The sequence below is a fragment of the Taurulus bubalis genome, assembly GCF_910589615.1.
Source record: "Taurulus bubalis genome assembly, chromosome: 11".
Classification (NCBI taxonomy): domain Eukaryota; kingdom Metazoa; phylum Chordata; class Actinopteri; order Perciformes; family Cottidae; genus Taurulus; species Taurulus bubalis.
This window is the reverse complement of record NC_136599.1, coordinates 21,734,352-21,755,101: the sequence shown is the minus strand read 5'-3', so window position 1 is coordinate 21,755,101 and position 20,750 is coordinate 21,734,352. Positions and strand designations below refer to the sequence as shown.

Below are 20,750 nucleotides of genomic sequence, written 5' to 3'. Positions count from 1 at the left end.
GAAGCGCGAAACGCACCCATGTTCATGGACCCCCCCCCCAAGCAGAAGTGGTGTGTGGGGATAGGAGGACCTCTAGTGGTTTTGTTGTGATTGCACCTCGTCATGAGCCTTAATAACTCTGCGTTGCTTTTTGTACTGTTCAGGGTTCTGACTCTGTGGTTCGACTACGGCCATTGGCCTGAAGTGAACGAAGCCCTGGTGGAGGGTATCAAGACCATTCAAATAGACACCTGGCTACAGGTAACACACACACAAATGGAATCCCTATGAACAACGCATAAAGGTTTGGACAGGGCGAAACGGGTATCGCTGGCACGTCTCCTTAGCGCTAAGCCTGACTTCCAAAAGAAAATATATTTTGTATTACATGGGTGAAGCCGGGTCACTGAGGTTTCGTTCCATTATGCCTCTGCCTGTGCAGGTGATCCCTCAGCTCATCGCTCGTATTGACACTCCTCGAGCCCTGGTGGGTCGCCTTATCCACCAGCTGCTCACGGACATCGGGCGGTATCATCCCCAAGTAAGTCTGCGCGCACTGCTGCCGTTTGAAAACAGAAGCACGGACGCAACCTTTTGTGGCAGCTTACAGCAGCACTGTTCCCCTCCAGGCTTTGATCTACCCGCTAACGGTGGCCTCCAAGTCCACCACCACAGCCCGCCACAATGCCGCGAACAAGATCTTGAAGAACATGTGCGAACACTGCAACGCTCTGGTTCAGCAGGCCATCATGGTAAAGACATTGAATTATTGCTGATAATTGTTACTTGATAAAATCATCTTCATCCTTTATTTAGAAAAGGTCTGTTCTTGAGGGTCAAGCTCCTGTTTCTCTGTTTTGTCCGGTTGCTTCTTCTCCATTTACAATAGCTGTGGATCAGTGAACCTACAATGTTTTTTGTTATTGTTTTGGTTACTTATATGGACAACAAGCTCAAGCTCCTCCTCGTAGTCTCGTCATCTTTCTGTTTCACATTCAAGTTTAGTCTTGGGTCCCATTAAAAAAAGGAAGTGGCAGCATTAGAGATGTGCATCCATCAGAAAATCTGGACTTCTTCCTCTGCTGCTACTGTGCACTGTTGCAGAAATTAATTTGTATGTCGATAATATCCACGCAGACCAGATGCCTGCTATCTTATACCCCTTAGTTATAAGGGCTCAGTATCAGTCTGCCCGTCTCACTGTTCATCTTTCTTCATCCAGGTGAGCGAGGAGCTTATCCGGGTGGCCATCTTGTGGCACGAGATGTGGCACGAGGGCCTTGAAGAGGCGTCGCGTCTTTACTTCGGCGAGCGCAACGTCAAGGGCATGTTTGCTGTGCTGGAGCCTCTCCATGCCATGATGGAGAGGGGGCCCCAGACCCTCAAGGAGACCTCTTTTAACCAGGTGCGTGCCATCTTTGATTGGGGTTGACATGCCTCCGCATATCCGCCGTGCGACATTGATTAAAAAGTTGCACGACAGTCCTGTTTACGCCACAAAGTAAAAGGAGTTTCGTTTAAATCTCTTATTAAAACTTCAATACAAATGCAGGGAAAGGGCCGTTGAGCGCTGACATTGAATGCTTCGTATACTTCAATTACAACAGTTTGCAGAGATTTGTTTTCACTCTCTGAGTCTTTCTGTTGATCAGTGTTAAAAAATGCGTCATTAACACACTGTTAATCAAAACCGTGAAAGAACGGATGAATATTTTTATAGGCATCGTAAAATGAACTATGTATATTCAGTCAGCGCACAATAAGTGTGAGTTTGTACACAGGCTTATTTACGTCACAGCCATAAGTCAGACCAGTGACCCCAGCTCTCGGCGCATGCAGCCTCACATGTTTCCATTCACGCTGCCTTTTGCAGATGTGCGCCATTAAAAAAAACAAAAATACTTACTGAAACCCTGGATTAATCAAGTTGGAACAGTGATGTTTAATGCCGTGACATTCAGTTTTATAGTCCCGCTTTGGCAAACCATTTCTCGTATAATTGAATGAGTCATTGCACAAGGACAGAGTGTGTTTGTCTCACTTCATGCCACAGGCTTACGGCAGGGACTTGATGGAGGCTCAGGACTGGTGCAGGAAGTACATGCGCTCTGGAAATGTGAAGGACCTGACCCAGGCCTGGGACCTCTACTACCATGTGTTCAGGCGCATTTCCAAACAGCTGCAACAGGTGAGTGAAACGACACAGTCACAGCAGTCCCAAAAGCCTCGTTTGGATTACTGGATGTACCCGGATGTCAGGACTCTGAGGCTGCCGGTCTAATTAGTGCTGACATCCCACCAGCTCTGCATGCCCGTGTCCATCAGGCGTGATGAGCGATGTGTTCTTCTTTGATCTCGTGGTTACATTTGCGCGTGCTGTCTGTAAAGTGAATTAATTAAACGAGATACCAAAGTAAAGTGGTGAAAGATGAGACACAGGTGAGATGGACGTCAAAAAAGAATGGCAGAGCATCATGGGAAAGCATCGCTCCTTTCAACAGCGTCAGATCTTTTCTTGATTACACTACTGTTTCCTTCCCCAAAAATTTGAATGTACATAGTATCTAAATGCTCCGACAAACGCTCTCATATCCCAGACATATGGATATGCTAATATGCACATTACTATACCCACACTGATCTGTATTCACACAAGCTTTCACGTGGCAACACCGTTAAACACAGGCTCTTAGTCATTTGCTTTAGCGGATCACTCAAAGTCACTTTGCTAAGTCATGACTAGAGGCCCCAAACTTTATTTACACAGGTGGAATTATACCGATGCATGTCGTTCCTCGCAGCGATCATTAAGTCGTTGAAGAACGACATTGAAAGAGCTGCTCGCTTCACATAGAAAATGGAGACGGCAATGCCGTTTGACATTGTCGCGCTGTTGGGGATGCTCCCCGCTTCGACATTACAGTGAGCAGCATGAAATACACAGCGACATAATACGATGCTGGGAGCATTTTATTCCCCCTCTGGGCCTTAACATATAAATAAACCCCCTCTGCAGGACGCATCCAAACAGCAGGTTGATGAAGTAACCATACATTCAACTGCAAAAGCATTTAAATGGATTTAATGCAGTTTAAATCCCCCGATTGAATGCAGACAAGCAGAGAGTGCCTTTATTGTTGGATTACATAGACTGCGAAATGCTATGGAGTGATTTTAAAAACTTTTTGCACATAACACCTGAACTTGGATATGAGCCAGTGTCTTTAACACTGTTGGCAGGAGCTGTTTTAGCAGTGCAGGTTTTTTTGTTACACAACAAACTAATTGCCTCCTTCTGTGCTTACATCTCCACCTCATCACCGTTCCCCGCAGCTGACCTCCCTGGAGCTACAGTATGTGTCTCCAAAGCTGCTGATGTGCCGGGACCTGGAGCTGGCAGTACCGGGCACCTACGACCCCAACCAGCCTATCATTCGCATCCAGTCCATCGCCGCCTCCCTGCAGGTCATCACCTCAAAGCAGCGCCCACGCAAACTCACCATCATGGGTAAGACTAGGAGAACATTGCATAGGCCTTGTGGCTCCCAACCCATTATATTCGGAAAATAGATTAAAAGACATCTGTAATCGGATGCTTTCAGCAGGTGTGGGCCATGGAATAAGAGACAAATTTAATATTATTAGAATCTTTACCCAAAAAGCCACTATTTATTCATTCGTGTTCTGTGTGTGGATAATGAAGCAGAATTGAAAAAGCTTCTTTACAAACAGAAGCAAGATTAAACCTGAGATTTATTTAATACCAAAATGAATCCCAATCACCACAAAAGGAAAAACTACTTTCTTCAAACTCAATTGACAGGGAGTTCACGTCATGAGACACGGCTATTGTCATTTTCTCTCTGGAGAAAAGTGGTGCATGTGGGTCCGGTCGATTTGTCAGTAATCCTTCCAACACCGTCCGCTGGCATTAATTTGAATACATAAAATAAATAATTCTGACATTTAACAACCTGCTCTGCGATATGAAATAAGACTCCGAGGTGCTTCTAAAATTGCGCAACATTATAAAGTCACCTTGTCCGGAAGCCAAATCCTCAGATTATCAATCACAAATGGTCCGCACGACTTCACTCTCCTCTGCTCCACAATGTACCTTGTTCTGACGTATTCCATCAGTGTTACACAACATACTCCAATAAGAAAGATGATGGCCAATAAATCAACTGACCCCTGGAGCACGACTTCAGATTAAGACCTGTCACCCACTGGATTTACTGTCAGCACTCGGTCCCCCCAGTGACACACAATACATTGCTCACTGGGATTGTCATTAGGAACAGACGGAGGATAAAGCAGTGACCCGGTCAAACTCGTTCCACCGGAAGTATCGGTTAACTCCATTAAAGGTGGTATGATGTGGTCGGCTGAAAATACTGAGGAACGGCATAAGATATGAGATATGGAACAGTTAACCAAGTGACATCATCTGTTCTTCAGATAAATACTTTGTCCTCACTGTCGTTGCGCTGAAGAGGATTTAGTTGATGTCACAGTTCATCCAGTGCACAGATACATATTTTCCTCTCCACGTGAGTCGAGCTTGGCCGCGGTCAACAGAACTCCACGTGAACTTCACAAGGTGCTTTCAGCATGTACTCGTGAAGCCATGTGTTTTGTGGGGTTCTTTTCCATAGCAGAGTTCTTTTACCACAGCTCGTCATATCTGTCGCTCTCGAGTGCCTTTCCAAACCAAGGGCGACCATTATTTACGGTATTACGGGGAAGCGAGCCTACTCTGGGAGCGACGGAGTTCATATGAAATCATTTATTGCCGCCTGCTAAAAGTCACTCGGCATCGCTTCAGGCGTAGGTAATGGAGATGCAGCTGCAGAGCAGCAGGGGAGCACCCTGGGGAGAACAGCCAGCACTGCCAAATCCAGCCACACAGCCAATCTTATATAACGCCTTGACCCTTTTTTATAAAGAGTAGCGCATCAATGCCGTGTTGTGTGGCGCCCTCTGCAGGCAGCAACGGCCACGAGTTCATGTTCCTGTTGAAGGGCCATGAGGACCTGAGGCAGGATGAGAGAGTCATGCAGCTGTTCGGTCTCGTCAACACACTGCTGGCCAACGACCCAGCGTCCTTGCGCAAGAACCTCAGGTACACACACACACACACACACACACACACACAGTCTGAGGTACAGTAAACCTCACACTTGTCTGGAGCGCACACACACATACTCTCACAGTAGTAAAAAGAAAATGACAATGAATTGTGCGTTTGTATGTTTCTTCTGTGTGTTTGGTTTCATCAGCATTCAGCGCTATGCAGTGATCCCCCTGTCCACCAACTCAGGCCTGATTGGGTGGGTGCCCCACTGTGACACCCTGCACGCCCTCATCAGAGACTACAGAGAGAAGAAAAAGATTCTGCTCAACATTGAACATCGCATCATGCTCAGGGTGAGGAGCCACTAAGATCCATTCGTAGCAGGGATGCGCAGGCCGATGTTTGGAACAACATTTTAGCTGATATCAATGTTTTTGTTGTTGTTGTTACTTTTTTGCTGTTCTTTACACCCCTGTCTTTGAATGAGCACACATTCACTCAGACACATTTATGGAGCAACCTTTACTATAACCTCCTTTCACATAAAAAATATTCTTAAATATGTATAGCTGCTATACAGGCGGAAAACATATTTGTAAGTTATGTGAAATCAAATATAAATCTAAATGCGATTTAGAATTTCCACACACAGACTTTACCTGGGTGGGCTGCCCAGGTATATTTCTCACCCTCATTTACATTTTTTTTATCCATGCGCGAGAAGGAAAACATCGGAATTATTGATTTTGGCTAGATTGACTGAAACGTTCAATATAATCATTTGACACTAGACTAAAATGTAACGGCCGGACTAAAACGTTTTTTGAGTCGTCTTCGACTGAAACGGCACTAAAACTGAGAAAAAGGGAAGAAATGTGACGAAAACTAATAAGCATAATACAGATTGCCCTGTGAACACATTTTTCTTCTGCTGGCATGTTTATAATCAGACTCTTTTTTTAAAATTCACTAATAGTGTTATTAATGATGTGTTGCGTTTGGTTGAAGCCTTCTAAATGGCAAGATATTAAGTTGACCAGTCATCAGCCCGGCCATCAATCAGTTTTAGATGAAACGGTTGACTGAGACAATGATAGATTGTCGCCTTTTTGGAGATTCACCGTGTTTCTTTCTCAACCCCACAAACTTAACGGCTCATTAAAATATAAACTATTATTCCGGTTGTTTTTCAGTTCTGCCTCAAGTTCGCGGGGGACTCTGCCGTCGTGCACGCCTTCAGGGCAAACGCAGAAAAACAAGTTCCGAAAGCATTTTATTTCAAAACAATTAGGACACTGAGCGTAATAGGGCCTGGCTTCCCCCTAGTTTCTAATTCCCCGTGACCTGAAACCAGTTTATATTTCAGTATTGACACAACCTATTAGCTGTAATTATTAACTCGTGAAATGCTTTTGGGGTAATATAACTTTCACTGGAATTCATTCAGTTTCACTGTGCTGGTCGATCAACTTATTTGATCTCTTATTTGATCAATAATATGTTAACCTCAAAAGCACATTGCACAGTAACTATAACGTATAGATAATTAAAGGTGAAATTCATCAGAAAGCAAAGTTAATTTTGACGTGTGAAACGCGAACATGAAATCAATTGAAATAATTTTTAATTGTCTTTGAAGACGTTTAAAGCCTTGAATCGTGTCTAAACTCGCAGCATAATACATATTTTTGTATTCAAGTCCGTTCCTGTAATGGGCTTTTGTTTCCCTGCAGATGGCCCCAGACTACGACCACCTGACGCTGATGGAGAAGGTGGAGGTGTTCGAGCACGCCGTCAACAACACGGCCGGAGACGACCTGGCCAAGCTCTTGTGGCTGAAGAGCCCGAGCTCTGAGGTGAGATGCTCCGTCGGGACGGCGGAGGAGGATCCTCGTTCACGTTTCGGGGTCCTCTGGTGGAGCGTTGAGTTATAGAAAAGATGCCATGCAGATCTAGAAATCAACATTTTTTAGAAGATGCTGGACCGGCAGTCCTTTTTGAAAAGGTTTCATTTTTATGCAGAGGAAACACTTTTTTTTTTTAAAGTGTATACAGTCTCTCTGGATGTTTCTAATTATTTTGGGAAATACAGAAAAATAAAAGTGTTGTCTTCCCTGAAGAATCCTTTTTCTGGGTCGCGTGTCCCACTTTAAAACCACTGACTCAGCAGGACGACCAGCACCTTCAAATTGAATCTGTGATTCTTTGGTAATGATAGTGCCTTGTGCTTCTGATGTTGTGCATGTTAGAGAGTCTGGAAAGAAGCATCACGCGGCCTGCAGGAGATCTCCATGTCATTTTCCTCATTGTTCTGGCGTTGTCATAACGCTGACGTCGTCCTCTCTCCTCCAGGTGTGGTTCGACAGGAGGACCAATTACACCCGATCCCTGGCTGTGATGTCCATGGTGGGCTACATCCTCGGACTGGGTGACAGGTGTGTTTCTCAGTCAAAAGAACACATTGTTGCAGTACTGCCGCTTATCATGAGACGTTAACAGGGTCGTGGTGTTTCTGTTCTCCAGGCATCCCTCCAACTTGATGTTGGACCGGTTAAGCGGCAAGATCCTCCACATTGACTTTGGAGACTGTTTTGAGGTGAGAGGGGATTTCCTTTCAGCGCATGATCCACAACTGACATTGTTTTTCTAACTTATCCGAGACTGACACTGACATTACAACCTTCCAAAGGTCGCCATGACCAGAGAGAAGTTCCCTGAAAAGATCCCATTCCGACTGACGAGGATGCTGACCAACGCCATGGAGGTATGAGACTCTTGTGCCGGGATAAACACTTGTGTTGTAGTGGTGCGAGTATTACTGCGTGTAGGCTAGCTTCAAAAGAAGAAAGGTTTTTTTAAAACTCAATCACACACCAAATCTTTTGTCCCAAAGTTTTAAGGCTACCTTTACTCCTCTACTGGACTTCAACTGAATCCTGTCTGAGCTTCTCCTCCACTGTCGTCTGTATTTTAGTCAAAATAATAATTCATGTTTTGCAATTGTGCAGCGTATTGTCAGAAGTCAAGACTCACTGCGCGTTGCATTTGATGAGCAAAGAAGAAAATGCATTATGAATGAAGGCTTTTTTTTTTAAAAAGCATGTTGAAAAGAAAAATGTAAGGATGTGAATATAAAGAACAGGGTTGCCCCTCCACCCAACATCAAATCACCACATTGCATCTTGCTCTTAACTACCTGATAGTTTGACCTTTCTTGAATGTGCAAGCACAAAAACCCCCTTCTGAGGTTCACCTCCGGTTCTGTTTCAGGTGACGGGCTTGGACGGTAACTACCGGATCACCTGCCACACGGTGATGGAGGTGCTGAGGGAGCACCGGGACAGCGTCATGGCCGTGCTGGAGGCCTTCGTCTACGACCCGCTGCTCAACTGGAGGCTCATGGACAGTGAGTAGATCATCAGCTGCTCACCTCCGGTACATTCGGCCTGGTGCAGGTGCCGGTAAAGGAACGCAGGCGAACCGGCAAGCTGCACGTGGCAGACTGAAGTAACCGCAACAGCATCACGTGACCATCCCAACAAACTGGACATGAACGGGTTCAGCCCACATGAATATATTTGTGCAAATGACTCCACTTGAAGTAGAAACTCCTTTTTTTTTTTTCTCAACTAATACTCTGGCCTCCCTTAAAGCAAGACCAGCAGCATTCATCGCTTTATTCTCAATGAGGGTCAGCGTTTTCTATTTTGATTTGAATACATCATTATAATCATACATAGTAGGCATTTATTCCGATAATTAAAACGGATATAAGAATAATAAATAAAATAATTCTCATGATAATTGGTTTCTAAAATTACCATTTCAAGCACACATGTTGTTGTTTTTTTTGTTTTTTTTATTACTATTTGTGGTATGGTACTATTTATGCACATAAATAGTACCATACCACAAATAGTAATAAAATACATTTTATAAAAGAAATTAGTTAGATGCCCATTAGAGTTTTCTGTCACTTTGGTGCTGCACTTTAAATTACTGTCAGCACTTTCTGAATTACCAACACCACAGCAGGACCTCAGTTCATGTAAAGTGCAGTGAAACATAACATGCAGATGCATAGATGTTTACAATCTGGGGGGACAGTTTGTACAATTCAAACCGATCTGGTCTTTATTTTTGTTACATCAGTGTTTTTCACTGAATATCGGAGCCCTAACTACTTGTAAAGGTTAAAAACGAGCTTCTTTCTTCTGCAGTTAAAAAGGTCAGAACAATGCTGCCGCTGCTGCTTCCTGTGCGAGGGATGAGAAACAGAACACAGCCATTGTCGAGTCTAGAAAATAAAAAATAAAAAGCCTCCCTCTCACACATTCCTTGTTTCTGCCACAGCGAACACCAAAGGCAACAAGCGTTCCCGCACCAGGACCGACTCGTACACCGCCGGGCAGTCAGTGGGTGAGTCCGCCGCACAAACTGTACAGCCGTGTTTTCTGCGTCATGTTTTTAAGAACATGTTTTAACGCTGCGTGGCCTCCCTCCGCAGAGGCCCTTGAGGGAATCGACCTGGGAGAGACCACACTCAAGAAGCCCGGCAGCACGGTGCCCGAGTCCATCCACTCCTTCCGTGAGTTGCCGTCTCATTCTGTCTTCCACGGATTATTTGTTGAAGCCTTTCTTGTGGGTTTTTTTTTTTCTCCCCCTCAATTACACTAAGCTTTCTTGTCATAAATGATTGGTGTAACCGCTGTGCTATTGTTAGGTGGCACTCAAGTCCACTTTGATTTGAGCTGCAGAGAGATGCACTTCCTTTCGCGGTTTCCAAGTTGGTGGTAGTTGTTGATGCCGCTGTGTTTCTGTTTTTTCTTTTTGTTATTAGTTGGAGACGGCACGGTGCAACCTGAGGCACTCAACAAGAAAGCTATTCAGATTATCAACAGAGTGAGGGACAAACTTACAGGTGAGTTGTGCAGCACTCAACGAGCACGGCGAGTTAATGTTAAAAACAGATTTAATCACCATCATTGTGTTTTTCCAGTAGCTTTAACAAAAAAGTGCAAAGGAAAATGTCAAGTGGTCCTATGTTTGACTTATAATTTACTTTCTTCAGTTATTATTATTAATATTATCATCATCATAATGCTGTAGGCTTATCTACCACCTTTTCGTGTAGAGGAAAGGACCTGAACAGCTACTAAAAATACCCCCGGTGTCACTGATTGAAGTCCTTGAAGCGGAAGGGATCCAATCCTTCGGGTAAAGGTCGGCGTGTTTTGATGAGAGGTTTGTTCCCTGCAGGTCGGGACTTTGCTCACGATGAGACGCTGGACGTGCCGACACAAGTGGAGCTCCTCATCAAGCAAGCCACGTCACATGAAAACCTGTGCCAGTGCTACATTGGATGGTCAGTACTTGCCTGTTATTATTAGTATTTATTACAGCTGGTATTTTCTTCCTCCACATTGAATCAGACCAGTGATGTAGGGCAGCAGAAATCCACCCTAAAAACAGTTTATGGTTACCAAAATGTTGGTGATTTTCTTTTTTCTTCTATGCTTCTTCATGCTGTAGTTTTCCCACAGTTTTTCATTCGTGACTCTGCCACTGACGTACAGTAGAAGCAGAAGGAGACAGGCTTCAGTGATTCATTACTCTTTCTGTCTCCAGGTGTCCATTTTGGTGAAGAACCGCCTCCAGCAAAGATACACTTGACTTTTCTTTATTTGTTCTCACTGGTAAGCCAAGAAGAAGCACTCGACTCAAATATTCATCCCCCAAAAGCCTTTCAAGAACGACATCTTGTTTTGTTATTGTTATTGAATTATCCGATTTTTCCAGTGGCATGTTTTAGGGTTATGAGAAAAAAAGCTCGGTTTTGGACCTAATGATCACAGTTTAATTCAAATGACTGTCTAAGTTATGACATTTCTTACTTCACACACTGAATTAAAAACCCACCAGTCCGTTGTATCATCGTGTATTAATGTGACCGATTTCAATAACTAACTTAAACATTCTAATTAAGTTTACTCGTGACAAGTCAAATTTAATTTGAGATGATCCTAATGTACTGTATGTGTGCCATTAAACCCTGTACAGAAACCACCGTGACCGCACTGTGTTCATTTGACAGTACATGTTGTTCATTTGGGTCGAGCTTGTCACACCTACTGCGGGGGAAAATAGAAAGGAATGAGAGAAAAAAGACCTCTCTCCCCACTATTGGGCGTAACGCTCTTTGTTTTCCCTTCTATGCCCACAGAGGGCACTCTGACTCCTAACAAGATCCGTCTCCATCTTTTCAGGAAACATTTTGAGAGGGGATGCACTCCTCAGGCCAGAGATGATGAGATCGGACTAGATTCTCATCTAAAAACCAGAACGCCTCCCACCCCAAACAAAACAGAAATCCTGTGTCCTCCAACAGCAGCTACTTTATATTTATCCTCATCTTTAAGACCACGGGGGGATGCAGTCATTCACGGAGAATGCAGTCCCAGACAGAAATAAAAACCGGCCGAGGCAGCAGTGGAGACAACTATTAATTTTCCCGTGCTGTTATCTGGCCGGTGCAAGGTAGTGTCTGTTTTACTGGTGCTCATTGCTATTCCCCCTCTCATTTCTCCATTTATTTCTTACCTGCGTTGTCCTCTGAAGGTTAATTACTTATAGATAGTTAAGGATTACGGATCAACAAAAAGCAGCCCATTGATCTCTTCCCGGCCGTGCCCACCTCTGCAATGTCACACTCTTTACACACTGGGACAGAGGCCTGGTGATTATCTGTTCATATCGATCGATTCCTCCTCTTGTTTGCCTCTCTCCTCCCCTGCCTCCATCCGCTCTGGCACTTTCCTCCCTCCTGCCGCCGACAGCTCGTCACTGAAAACGTGGTTTATTCCCGTAGTCCCGCGCCCTTATGCTTCTGTTGTTCTTTCTCACTCGTCTAATTTGTTTGTATTTTTTCAGCCGCGAGTCTGTCGAGAGGCAGGCGGGTCAATAGCTCAAGTTAAATAGGCTGCATTGATTGGGAGAGGGATTTAGCTGTTTACCAACTGTGGAAATGGGCTTGGGCCGCAGGAAAAGACGCTGCGGGTGTCTGCATGGAGCAAGCCAATGGTGACAAATGATACTCGTTGGGAGACAATGCCCCTAAATGAGGGAAGGTGAGGGTCTTGGCGGCGGAGGCTTGGGGGTGCAGCAGGCCGTGCTCCATCAGCCCTTTAAGGTTGTCACATGAGGCCGACCAGGCCTGGAGCCAAGACATGAGGAATGATGGGATCCGACAACACAAAAGTATGAGCCCCCTCGCCCACCACCACCACCCGCTGGGACCCGAGCCAGTTTCTCTATCCTGTTTGTGTTTCCTTCATCCTTGAGCTTGTATATTCCTCCACAAGAGCTCCCCTCTGGGTGTTTTTCCACTTCCTTGAAAGCATTTTTAGCTTCTCATGACCCCTGGAGGGCTTTACCCAGCACTCAGGATCGGGAAGACTCTTTTTTTTCTTCTTTTTCTTCTTTCTGGTAAAAGCCTCAAATAACCTTTTAAATGTCTCATCCTTTAATAGTCAAACATCACTCACGGTTAAAGAACATTGTGAGTTTGTCACTTTGCCTTTTCGTGCAACTTTACAACCAATTTTCTCCAAGAGAAAAGACAGCTTCCGCCAGTGTTGTCTAGTGATGGCGAGATGAAGCTTCCTGAAGCATTGAAGCTTTCCATCCAATTGGTTCGCTAATGGGCCGAAGCTTCATGGAGCTTCATTTGCTCTACTGCGCCACCAAGTGGACAATAGATGTAAAACAAGCAGAGTGATCATAACGACACCATGGCTTTGGTGTGTGAAGCTTTACATTGAATAAATGATGTTTGTAACGCCAATACATCAATTATTAACTTATTAATATTGTGTCTATCTTTATGATATAATGGCGGGGTCAAAATCAAAAGTCGAAACAAATTGGGAGAGGGTTGTGATGTGACTGTGGGTCAGTGGTTAGATATATCCGACTTTCAGTCAGAGGATCGGTGTTTCGAGCCTCGGCTCCGTTAGTCCATGTTGATGTGTCCAATTTTTGAAGTAAAAATAAGAACTTTTCCACAGTGCTGGGCTTTTTGAGACTATTTCGCCTGCTTTATAAAATACCCTTTCACAGGCACACATGACGCTGGGTAAAGAGAGGAAGGGGGAAATCCATTGAGTTTTGCTGCCCCTTTATATTTCAAATCGCACGGCAAACCCACAAACCATGTTCTGAATCAGTCACGTGGTACGGCCGGCTCGCGAGGCTTCGAACTTCACCACATACGTCATCGACACAAGCCTCGATACGCGCTTCACCAAAATCTACCTGGATTACTCGACACGTCCATCGAAGCCTCGCCACGAAAGGACACATCACTAGTGTTGTCTCAACAGCCAGGGTGTGAAAGGAGGTCTCGCCACCGTATCTTTATTCGTAAAAATCACTTAATTTTAGGCCGGGGGGTTTGAGGAAAGTCAGAGTAACCGAAGGGACACGAAAATGTGTGGACACTGCGAGGAGGAGCAGGGGGAGGGGGAAAAGGGCAAACATTTCAATAATAACTGTTGATGTAAAAAACTCATGTTAAACTATTTTTCTGGGTCAGACCTCCGAACCATCTGTGGTGCCGAGCTCTGTCCATTCAATTGAATTATTCCAAGTTTCTGTTTAATAAATGCGGAAAGACATTTAAGTGTTTCATTTGTTTTCTCTAAAGGAGATTGATAAGGCTAATTCATTTCCATTGCAATGTATGACTCTGGAAACGGCGTGCAGAGCAGGTGTGAGGAAGTAGAGCTGGAGGAGGAACTTGCAGGAGTTAAGTTTTCTCTGAGACCAAATAGTCCTCTGCCTCCCTGTGGCACTACCTCCCCCCATCTGACTCATTCTGTGGCCGGGCTAACAGCTGTGAAGAGAAAGGCCGAGACAGAGGTGGTATTGACGGCCAGCCAGAGGAGTTCGATAGCGAGCTCTGGAGTAGTTTAAAGCAGGGCCCTGCAGCCCGGACTCGGGCTGTCTTTGTGCACTGTGGTGTAAAGCCGCTATCGATGAAGTTGACAGCAGTTTAGCTCGCCTGGAGATCTGCTGCTCTCTGAGGACGCTTCAAACGCGCTCTCTCCTGCCAGCTTTCAACTTGTTTACCCTGCCTGCTTGTGTTCCCCCAGAGTTGGGACGTCAGAAATGTACTCAGAGAATGTTTGTCCAGCAGCAAAATCGTGGGGCAATTTAAGTAACACGGTAACTTAAAACTCCAGCACAGAATCAGGAGCTCATTGGGAGGGGAAAGAGTAAAAACGCCACGTGTTGTAGTCACTGTAATCGTGCTGTAAGCACAAATGGAAGCAGGCCAAGGAGAGACAAACTGAATCTGGGCCAGTTCGAGCTTAAAGCTGCGCTGAGCATCTTGCACGTTAGTGGATCCAAATGGCACCATGTAATTCGTTAAGTGTTTGAAAAATTCCAACTTTAATAGCCAGCGACATCAGCAAACGACGCACATATGCTCGTGTTTGTGTTGACCAACTCGGCTGGTCTGTGATGTTTTAAACCAGAAGACACAGAGGGACGAGTCAAGAAGCAGATCCAACTGGTGAGAACAGCTTTCTGGTTTAGTTCATCATTTCACACGTTGGTTTGTGGACTGCCCTTTTGAGGCCTTGAGTTTGTAAAGTTCGTCGCCATTTTGGTTTCTGGCCGTCACCGTCTTGTTTTTGGCAACCAGAGGTGTCGAGAGACTGAAGCTAAGTACAACTGAACACTGACTTTTTTAGGTGAATAAAATGTGACAATTAACTTTCGTGACCTGAAAACAAACTGAAAGAGACGGAAAAACAGATAACACCCAGACCGGTCGACGCAGTGGTAACGACCTGTCAATCACAAGCTAGCCCACGCCCCCATACCCTGCTTTATCTTCTATTTTACTCTAAACGGGACTATAATTTACTAAATGAACATCATGCTATAATGAAAAATACTTGGAACTAGATATTTAACTCATAAACTCATGTTTACAATGTTTATGAAGTAATAAATCAAGTCGAAAGTCATTTTCTCATAGACTTCTATACGATCAGACTTCTTTTTTCAGCCAGAGGAGTCGCCCCCTGATGGCCATTAAGTTTAAGGCGCTTCAGCATCGGCTTCACTTTTCAAAACCGGAAGTTGCCGCCTGCTGAGACGGAGCAATTTGGATATTTCAGATTTTGGCGACTCCTAGTAGTAGTTAATAAAACAGAGAGCAGTGCTACTACACAGAAGAACAGACTACACCCATGGTAATGAAGACATACGTTGTGTATAAGGGAATGGCAGCAGCAGGTGTGAGGTTGTTGCCCACATGCTCTCGTGCATGCGCGTCCTCATGAGCTAGCGTCTGCATTTGAAGAAATACAATGGGTGCTTTTTTTTTTTTTTTTTTTTTTTGCACCTCGGTGACGACCAACATTTTCTTCCCGCGGGATGTGTCTCCACTGTCTATACCGCCGGGGATTTTGAGGCAGGTCATGGGGAGGTAAAGGTCTCCAACTGCCGTGAGCCGGACAGTTGAGTCATCCATGTGTGCAACTGTAGTAACACGCCGCTGCAGGGCTGATAACATATTTCCAAACTTGATGCAGTTATTGGACCCGTCTGACCAAAAGTGACCTCGCCGCTGTGTTTGCTTCTGCCGAGCTGCTCGGCGGGTTGCGGTGCAGCGCGAGAGGCCGTCTGCAGTGTGTGTGTGACGGCTCTCCCAAGGTGCGAGTGTATGAATGTGCTCATAGAGAGGCTGCATGCTCGGCAAGAAAACAACAACAACCTTCCCTTGATAAATAAAGATTGTTAAAGCGTTGTTTGCCTCAGTATTTACTGTAGATGCAGTTGTGCCGCCGGTAGCGTCGGCCGGACGCTATTCAATTTGACATTTCGATTGCATTTCGGCTTTATTGGATTGCGGAGAGGGACGCAGGCTGACATTTTCACACACGGTCTAAAAAGCAAACGGCAGTTTAGACTCTGATCTGAATCGGAAAGCTAAGCCATTCACTACGCTTAAGTGATTATTGACTTTAACTCTAAAGTTCCTAATCGCATACCTGTATTTGTGTTGGTGTATATATTGCATGTGTGTGTGCGAAGGTTCAATCCTCTTATTTTTCTTAATTTTCAGGTACAATGAGCAAAAATGCAATTCAGTGCACTTTTAGTCTCCTGTTAAAGACCTTGACAATGTCTCTCGCAGATTTTTAAACCATTTACTGAAGCATAATTACTTCTATATCTGACTTAAATCCTTAAATTTCCGGTCTTAAAATGTCTTAATTACAAAGATCGTGCAGGTCGGTGGAGTGAACTTAAGTGTGTGAATGCTTCCTGATTAGCTGTAAATCTCGATTTAAGAAGGCCAAGACAGCAGCATGGCTCGGGTACACTGTGGCATCCAATGATGCCATTAATGGGCAGCTTGCGTGCCAAGAAAGCCCCGCCCACACCATTACGCTCCGTCTATCAGCCTAAACCCGGTGACACTGAGACACCAGCTTGCTGCAACACAACACGCTGAGGTTTGTTGGAGAGGCAGCAAGCTCTGCTGATTCATAAACCAGCGACACTGAAGTTCATGGTTGCAAAATAGCTGCTGTTGGAAGGTTGTGGTTACGTGTGGTTGGGTGTGTCCCTTCGGGTGCAGCCAGATTAACATGTGGCTAACGGATATGAAGAGGACAGCGGGTCAATCGGGAGCACAAGTCCCGATGTCCCGTCCAGGCCTCTGATCCAGTGGCCTCTGTAACTTAATGTAGCCTCTCACTGAGCATGTTCTTTCTGTGGTCCTGCAATTTACTTGAACACGCAAGAAGTGGAAGTAGTCACCCTTTGATTTTTGTGGACGGCCATTTTGAAGCCTTGAGTTCTGCGTTTTGGCTGTCGGCATCTTGCTCTGCTCGGCTTTATGATCGTAATTTACTAAATGAACATCATGCTGTTTTGACGAAGAATTGAAACTAGAGATTGAAATCATAACCTCATGTTTACCGAGGGAATAAATCAGTAATTTTCTCATAGACGTCTATACAATCAGACTTCTTTTTGCAACCAGAGAAGTCTCCCCTTGCTGATAGAAAATGCAAGTTCAAGACACGTCCGCATTGGCTTCGGTCTTCAGAACTGGAGGTATGAAGCCTGGTCTCCACTTAAAGGTGCACTAGAGATCGGGGGAATTTCGATTGCCAACATGGCGACGGCTAACAGCGCTAAAGGTGCATACCGCTGCAAAAGTGCTGACAAAGAGTAGTCAGTGATTACCTGAAGGGGAACCGGAGGGGGGCTGCTACGCTTCTCCGATCGCCATACGAGAGCAGAGCAGAGCGGCGGCCGCTCCTGTGCACTGAAAGCACAAGTGGCCGGCCCGGCTTTTGTCAACAAATCGAGGTGAAGCTCGGATATCAACACATCAACACACACAGAGGGAGGGAGACTTCATTCTCTGCTGTATTAATGCTCTGAATCTCTGTATGTTGCACCTTTTTTTTTCAGAACTGGTTTCAGGCTGGTGCAAAACGTTTTTTGCTCCTTGCCCGCAGTAAAGGCGTGCCTGCTTCATTATTTTACAGACATCCCTCTGCGTGCCAGTATTGCATCGCCTCGGGGACCATCCTCTGACTCGTTTCACAGAGCTGCCAGTGCGTGCACGCTTTGTTGTTCACACCAGTTTCTGAGGATGTGTGAAAACCGGGGGACCGGCTTTAACATCGGCCCACGTGCGCGCACCTCGATGACCACGCTCGGTCGAATAGCAACTTGGAGGCGTTGCCTGCATGAGTTACGTTGAAGTTGCAGTCACGCGATGATACCGTGCGGCGGGAGGCAGCTCGAGGTGAACCTGATGAAGCGGCCCCCTGAGCGCAGATCAGTAGCTGCATGGCCACTCTGCCGTATTAAAGCGGTGGAGAGTGTTTTGTTGTCACCTTAAGAACGGAGAGCTCAGCTTGGACGCCGGCGATCTCGGGAGCAGCCTTCACGTCGGAGTATTGGATTGCCCCCGAGCCCTTCGGAGCCATGTACCCAATCATTCAGCCTAAGTAACTTGTTGACGCGGGACCGTCCTCCAGCTGTCTGGGCGGACCATCCTCTTGTCTCCCTCCTGAGATTTACTTGTCGCGGGAAATAGCTATTACATCTCCTGTTATTATTTGCCATAAAAATGCGCTGAATGGCGACCAACTCAGAGGTGCCATAAAAAGCAGCGGGGTGTGAGATGGCGTCGGCACGTCATCAATCAGACACGGTGGTGAAACATTGGGCCTCTCCACTGGGTGGTGGAAATTGATTTTTCTGTAAGTCTCAACGATTAGGGTGTGAAAGAGGGAGGAGGAGAGGAACTGGGAGTAATGTGGATGAGATGGGGTGAGGGACTGGGATTAAATTGAGGAAAAGCTAATGTTTTCAAGCTGGGTTCATAACTGTTGATCTGCCTTTTGCTTGTTTGGATCTTAAATCATGGTGGACTTGGGAAGCTGTGCAGCCTGTCCCCAATCGGCTCTTCTCAGGAGCAGGACTTTCAGGGCTCAGCTTGGAACGGGAACTAAAAAGATCGAAGTTAATGGCTTCCTTCAACCCATTAATACTTCTTACCAGGAGTAGCACAGGTGTAATTAACAACCTTAATAAAGGCTTCCTTAAATGTCTACGGTCCTTTTGTTGTGCTGGATCTATGGCATGACTTAATGCGACAAACACTTACGCCTGTGCTTTTCTGGCTTCGGCGAGTAAAAAAGAAAAGAAATCTAGCGTGGCCTTCAGAGCATCAGGCTGCGAAATGTGTCGCTGGTTGATTTATTGAAAATGTAGCATTACTGTGATAGTTGTGTCAGTGATTTAAAGGATAGGGTTGGGGTGTATACTGTAATACTTTGGAAAAGACCAAAAATCAAAATAGTCTGTGTATCCCAATTTCTCTGTGCCAACGAGCGATGCCGTTCGACCTTGAACGTTCCCGCTGTGGTTTGTTTCCAGTCGATCCCACATCCGCTGTCCTGCCGCGGTAAATAGTCACTAAATCTACTACAGTGCCCAACTGTTTTAGGGAATACCTTATTTTTATATATATATAGCCATAAAATTTAACAAATTTAACTGATTAATTGCATGATTTTTCTGGGATTGATCGTGATTAATCGCATTATGCGCCAAATTCAATAATGAAATAATTAATTAATAATAATTAATCTTGTTCAGTTTTTCTTACTCAGTGAGAAAAGTCCAGTCTGTGTTGCTTGAACAAGTGCACTGAAGTCTGGTTGAATGAGGTGGAGATGTGAAGGACAGCTGACAGGTATGTCAGCGGCGGCTTTGCGCATGCGCGATTAATGTTCACTCTGGATTTGGACACTGCAGCGCGAGGCTCCTGTGAGCGCTCTGTGCTCGTTGAGGACAGAAACTACAGAACAAGACGCGCTTCAGTCTGATGGCAACAAGCCGGTCGCTGAGGCTGCTGAAGCGCGCGCATACGTACATCGCCTTCAAAGTAAAAGCAGTGCCGTTGTATTGCATTTATGGCGTGTATTTTTTATTTTTTGACGCGTTAAAAACGCGTTAATGTGCCCAGCCCTAATATACAGTATATATATGACCCATTTTTAACCATTTACTGTATATATTGACTGAGTGGACCTGGACTTGGGTTGAGAGCCACAGGCTGGGTAAGTAAGAAAAGTATTGAGAGACAAACGCATTGTTGTTTTTTGCCTGTGTCTGTTATCACTCCTCACTTCAAGTTCTACATCATGTTGTGTATTATTATTATGCACAACAAGTATTAACTGGCACTGTGGGATTTTTTTTACGGCACAACACGACATAACTCATTAAAATATGATTTTTTTTCTCCTCCAAACATGGCTTAAGCCTTTTTAAAATGTTGGGATCTCCTGTTTTTCTCTATTTAATATCATCGCAAATCAAATGTTCTTTTGGACTCTTTGTTGGAGTAGTTTCACCATACCACATTGGGCTTTGAGAACTGCTTCTTTACATTCCTCACTATTTCAACTGACATATTACAGGCAAAGCAATATCCCTCGTTGTGGCATGATCATCTTTCTGCCTCCGTGAGCCCTCTCCACTGACGTTGAACCACACTTTGGGAACACGTTTTTATTGCCCACCGTTTTTCCTCCACATGACTTGAACGGGAGAAATGTGGAGGTGTAATTCAGCCATTCAATGTTCCTTGAGCCTTGAAAATTGTGATTCACAAGCCGAACTGGCTACACACACGCACACGCACATCTCTGTCTGTCTATCCTTGTGGGGACATTCTTTAACATAATGCATTCTCTAGCCCTCTTATTCTAACCTGCAACCATCACAACTAAATGCCTAACTTTAACTAACCCCCACCTAAACCTCAAAAACAAATCTGGACCTTAAAAACTGGTCTTTGAATAACCTTTGTGTGTGCGTCTTCACAAAGATAGACGTACAACCAGACACACACACACACACACACACACACACACACACACACACACACACACACACACACACACACACACACACCTTGCATCGAGGAGAAGCGTAGCCGTGTCCAGCCCATCCAGTTTCTTGGCCTTATCTTCAATTCATTCCCCGTGCATCATCCATACACATAACTGCACTGTAAGCTATGATTCAGTGCACTATTCTTATCATAGCCCAGGCGCGATGATGTTCTGAGGCATGCTGG

The 20,750-nt window shown here is 45.1% G+C and overlaps 1 protein-coding gene across 1 annotated transcript in view; it reads left to right on the top strand.

The window, feature by feature from the left end:
* Positions 1 to 11,122, top strand: part of mtor (mechanistic target of rapamycin kinase) — a gene marked incomplete at its 5' end in the record, with an annotated part of 72,594 nt that extends 61,472 nt beyond the window's left edge. The window contains 18 exons of the mRNA XM_079225680.1: positions 144 to 240; positions 422 to 520; positions 609 to 731; positions 1,202 to 1,384; positions 2,033 to 2,167; positions 3,313 to 3,487; positions 4,969 to 5,104; positions 5,262 to 5,409; positions 6,790 to 6,912; positions 7,409 to 7,491; positions 7,580 to 7,652; positions 7,746 to 7,820; positions 8,327 to 8,462; positions 9,410 to 9,475; positions 9,564 to 9,644; positions 9,897 to 9,977; positions 10,316 to 10,421; positions 10,685 to 11,122. Of these exons, the coding sequence (XP_079081806.1) occupies positions 144 to 240; positions 422 to 520; positions 609 to 731; positions 1,202 to 1,384; positions 2,033 to 2,167; positions 3,313 to 3,487; positions 4,969 to 5,104; positions 5,262 to 5,409; positions 6,790 to 6,912; positions 7,409 to 7,491; positions 7,580 to 7,652; positions 7,746 to 7,820; positions 8,327 to 8,462; positions 9,410 to 9,475; positions 9,564 to 9,644; positions 9,897 to 9,977; positions 10,316 to 10,421; positions 10,685 to 10,700 (1,936 nt within the window). The 3' untranslated portion in view covers positions 10,701 to 11,122. The remainder of the gene's footprint in view (positions 1 to 143; positions 241 to 421; positions 521 to 608; positions 732 to 1,201; positions 1,385 to 2,032; positions 2,168 to 3,312; positions 3,488 to 4,968; positions 5,105 to 5,261; positions 5,410 to 6,789; positions 6,913 to 7,408; positions 7,492 to 7,579; positions 7,653 to 7,745; positions 7,821 to 8,326; positions 8,463 to 9,409; positions 9,476 to 9,563; positions 9,645 to 9,896; positions 9,978 to 10,315; positions 10,422 to 10,684) is intronic.
* Positions 11,123 to 20,750: the final 9,628 nt, after the last annotated feature.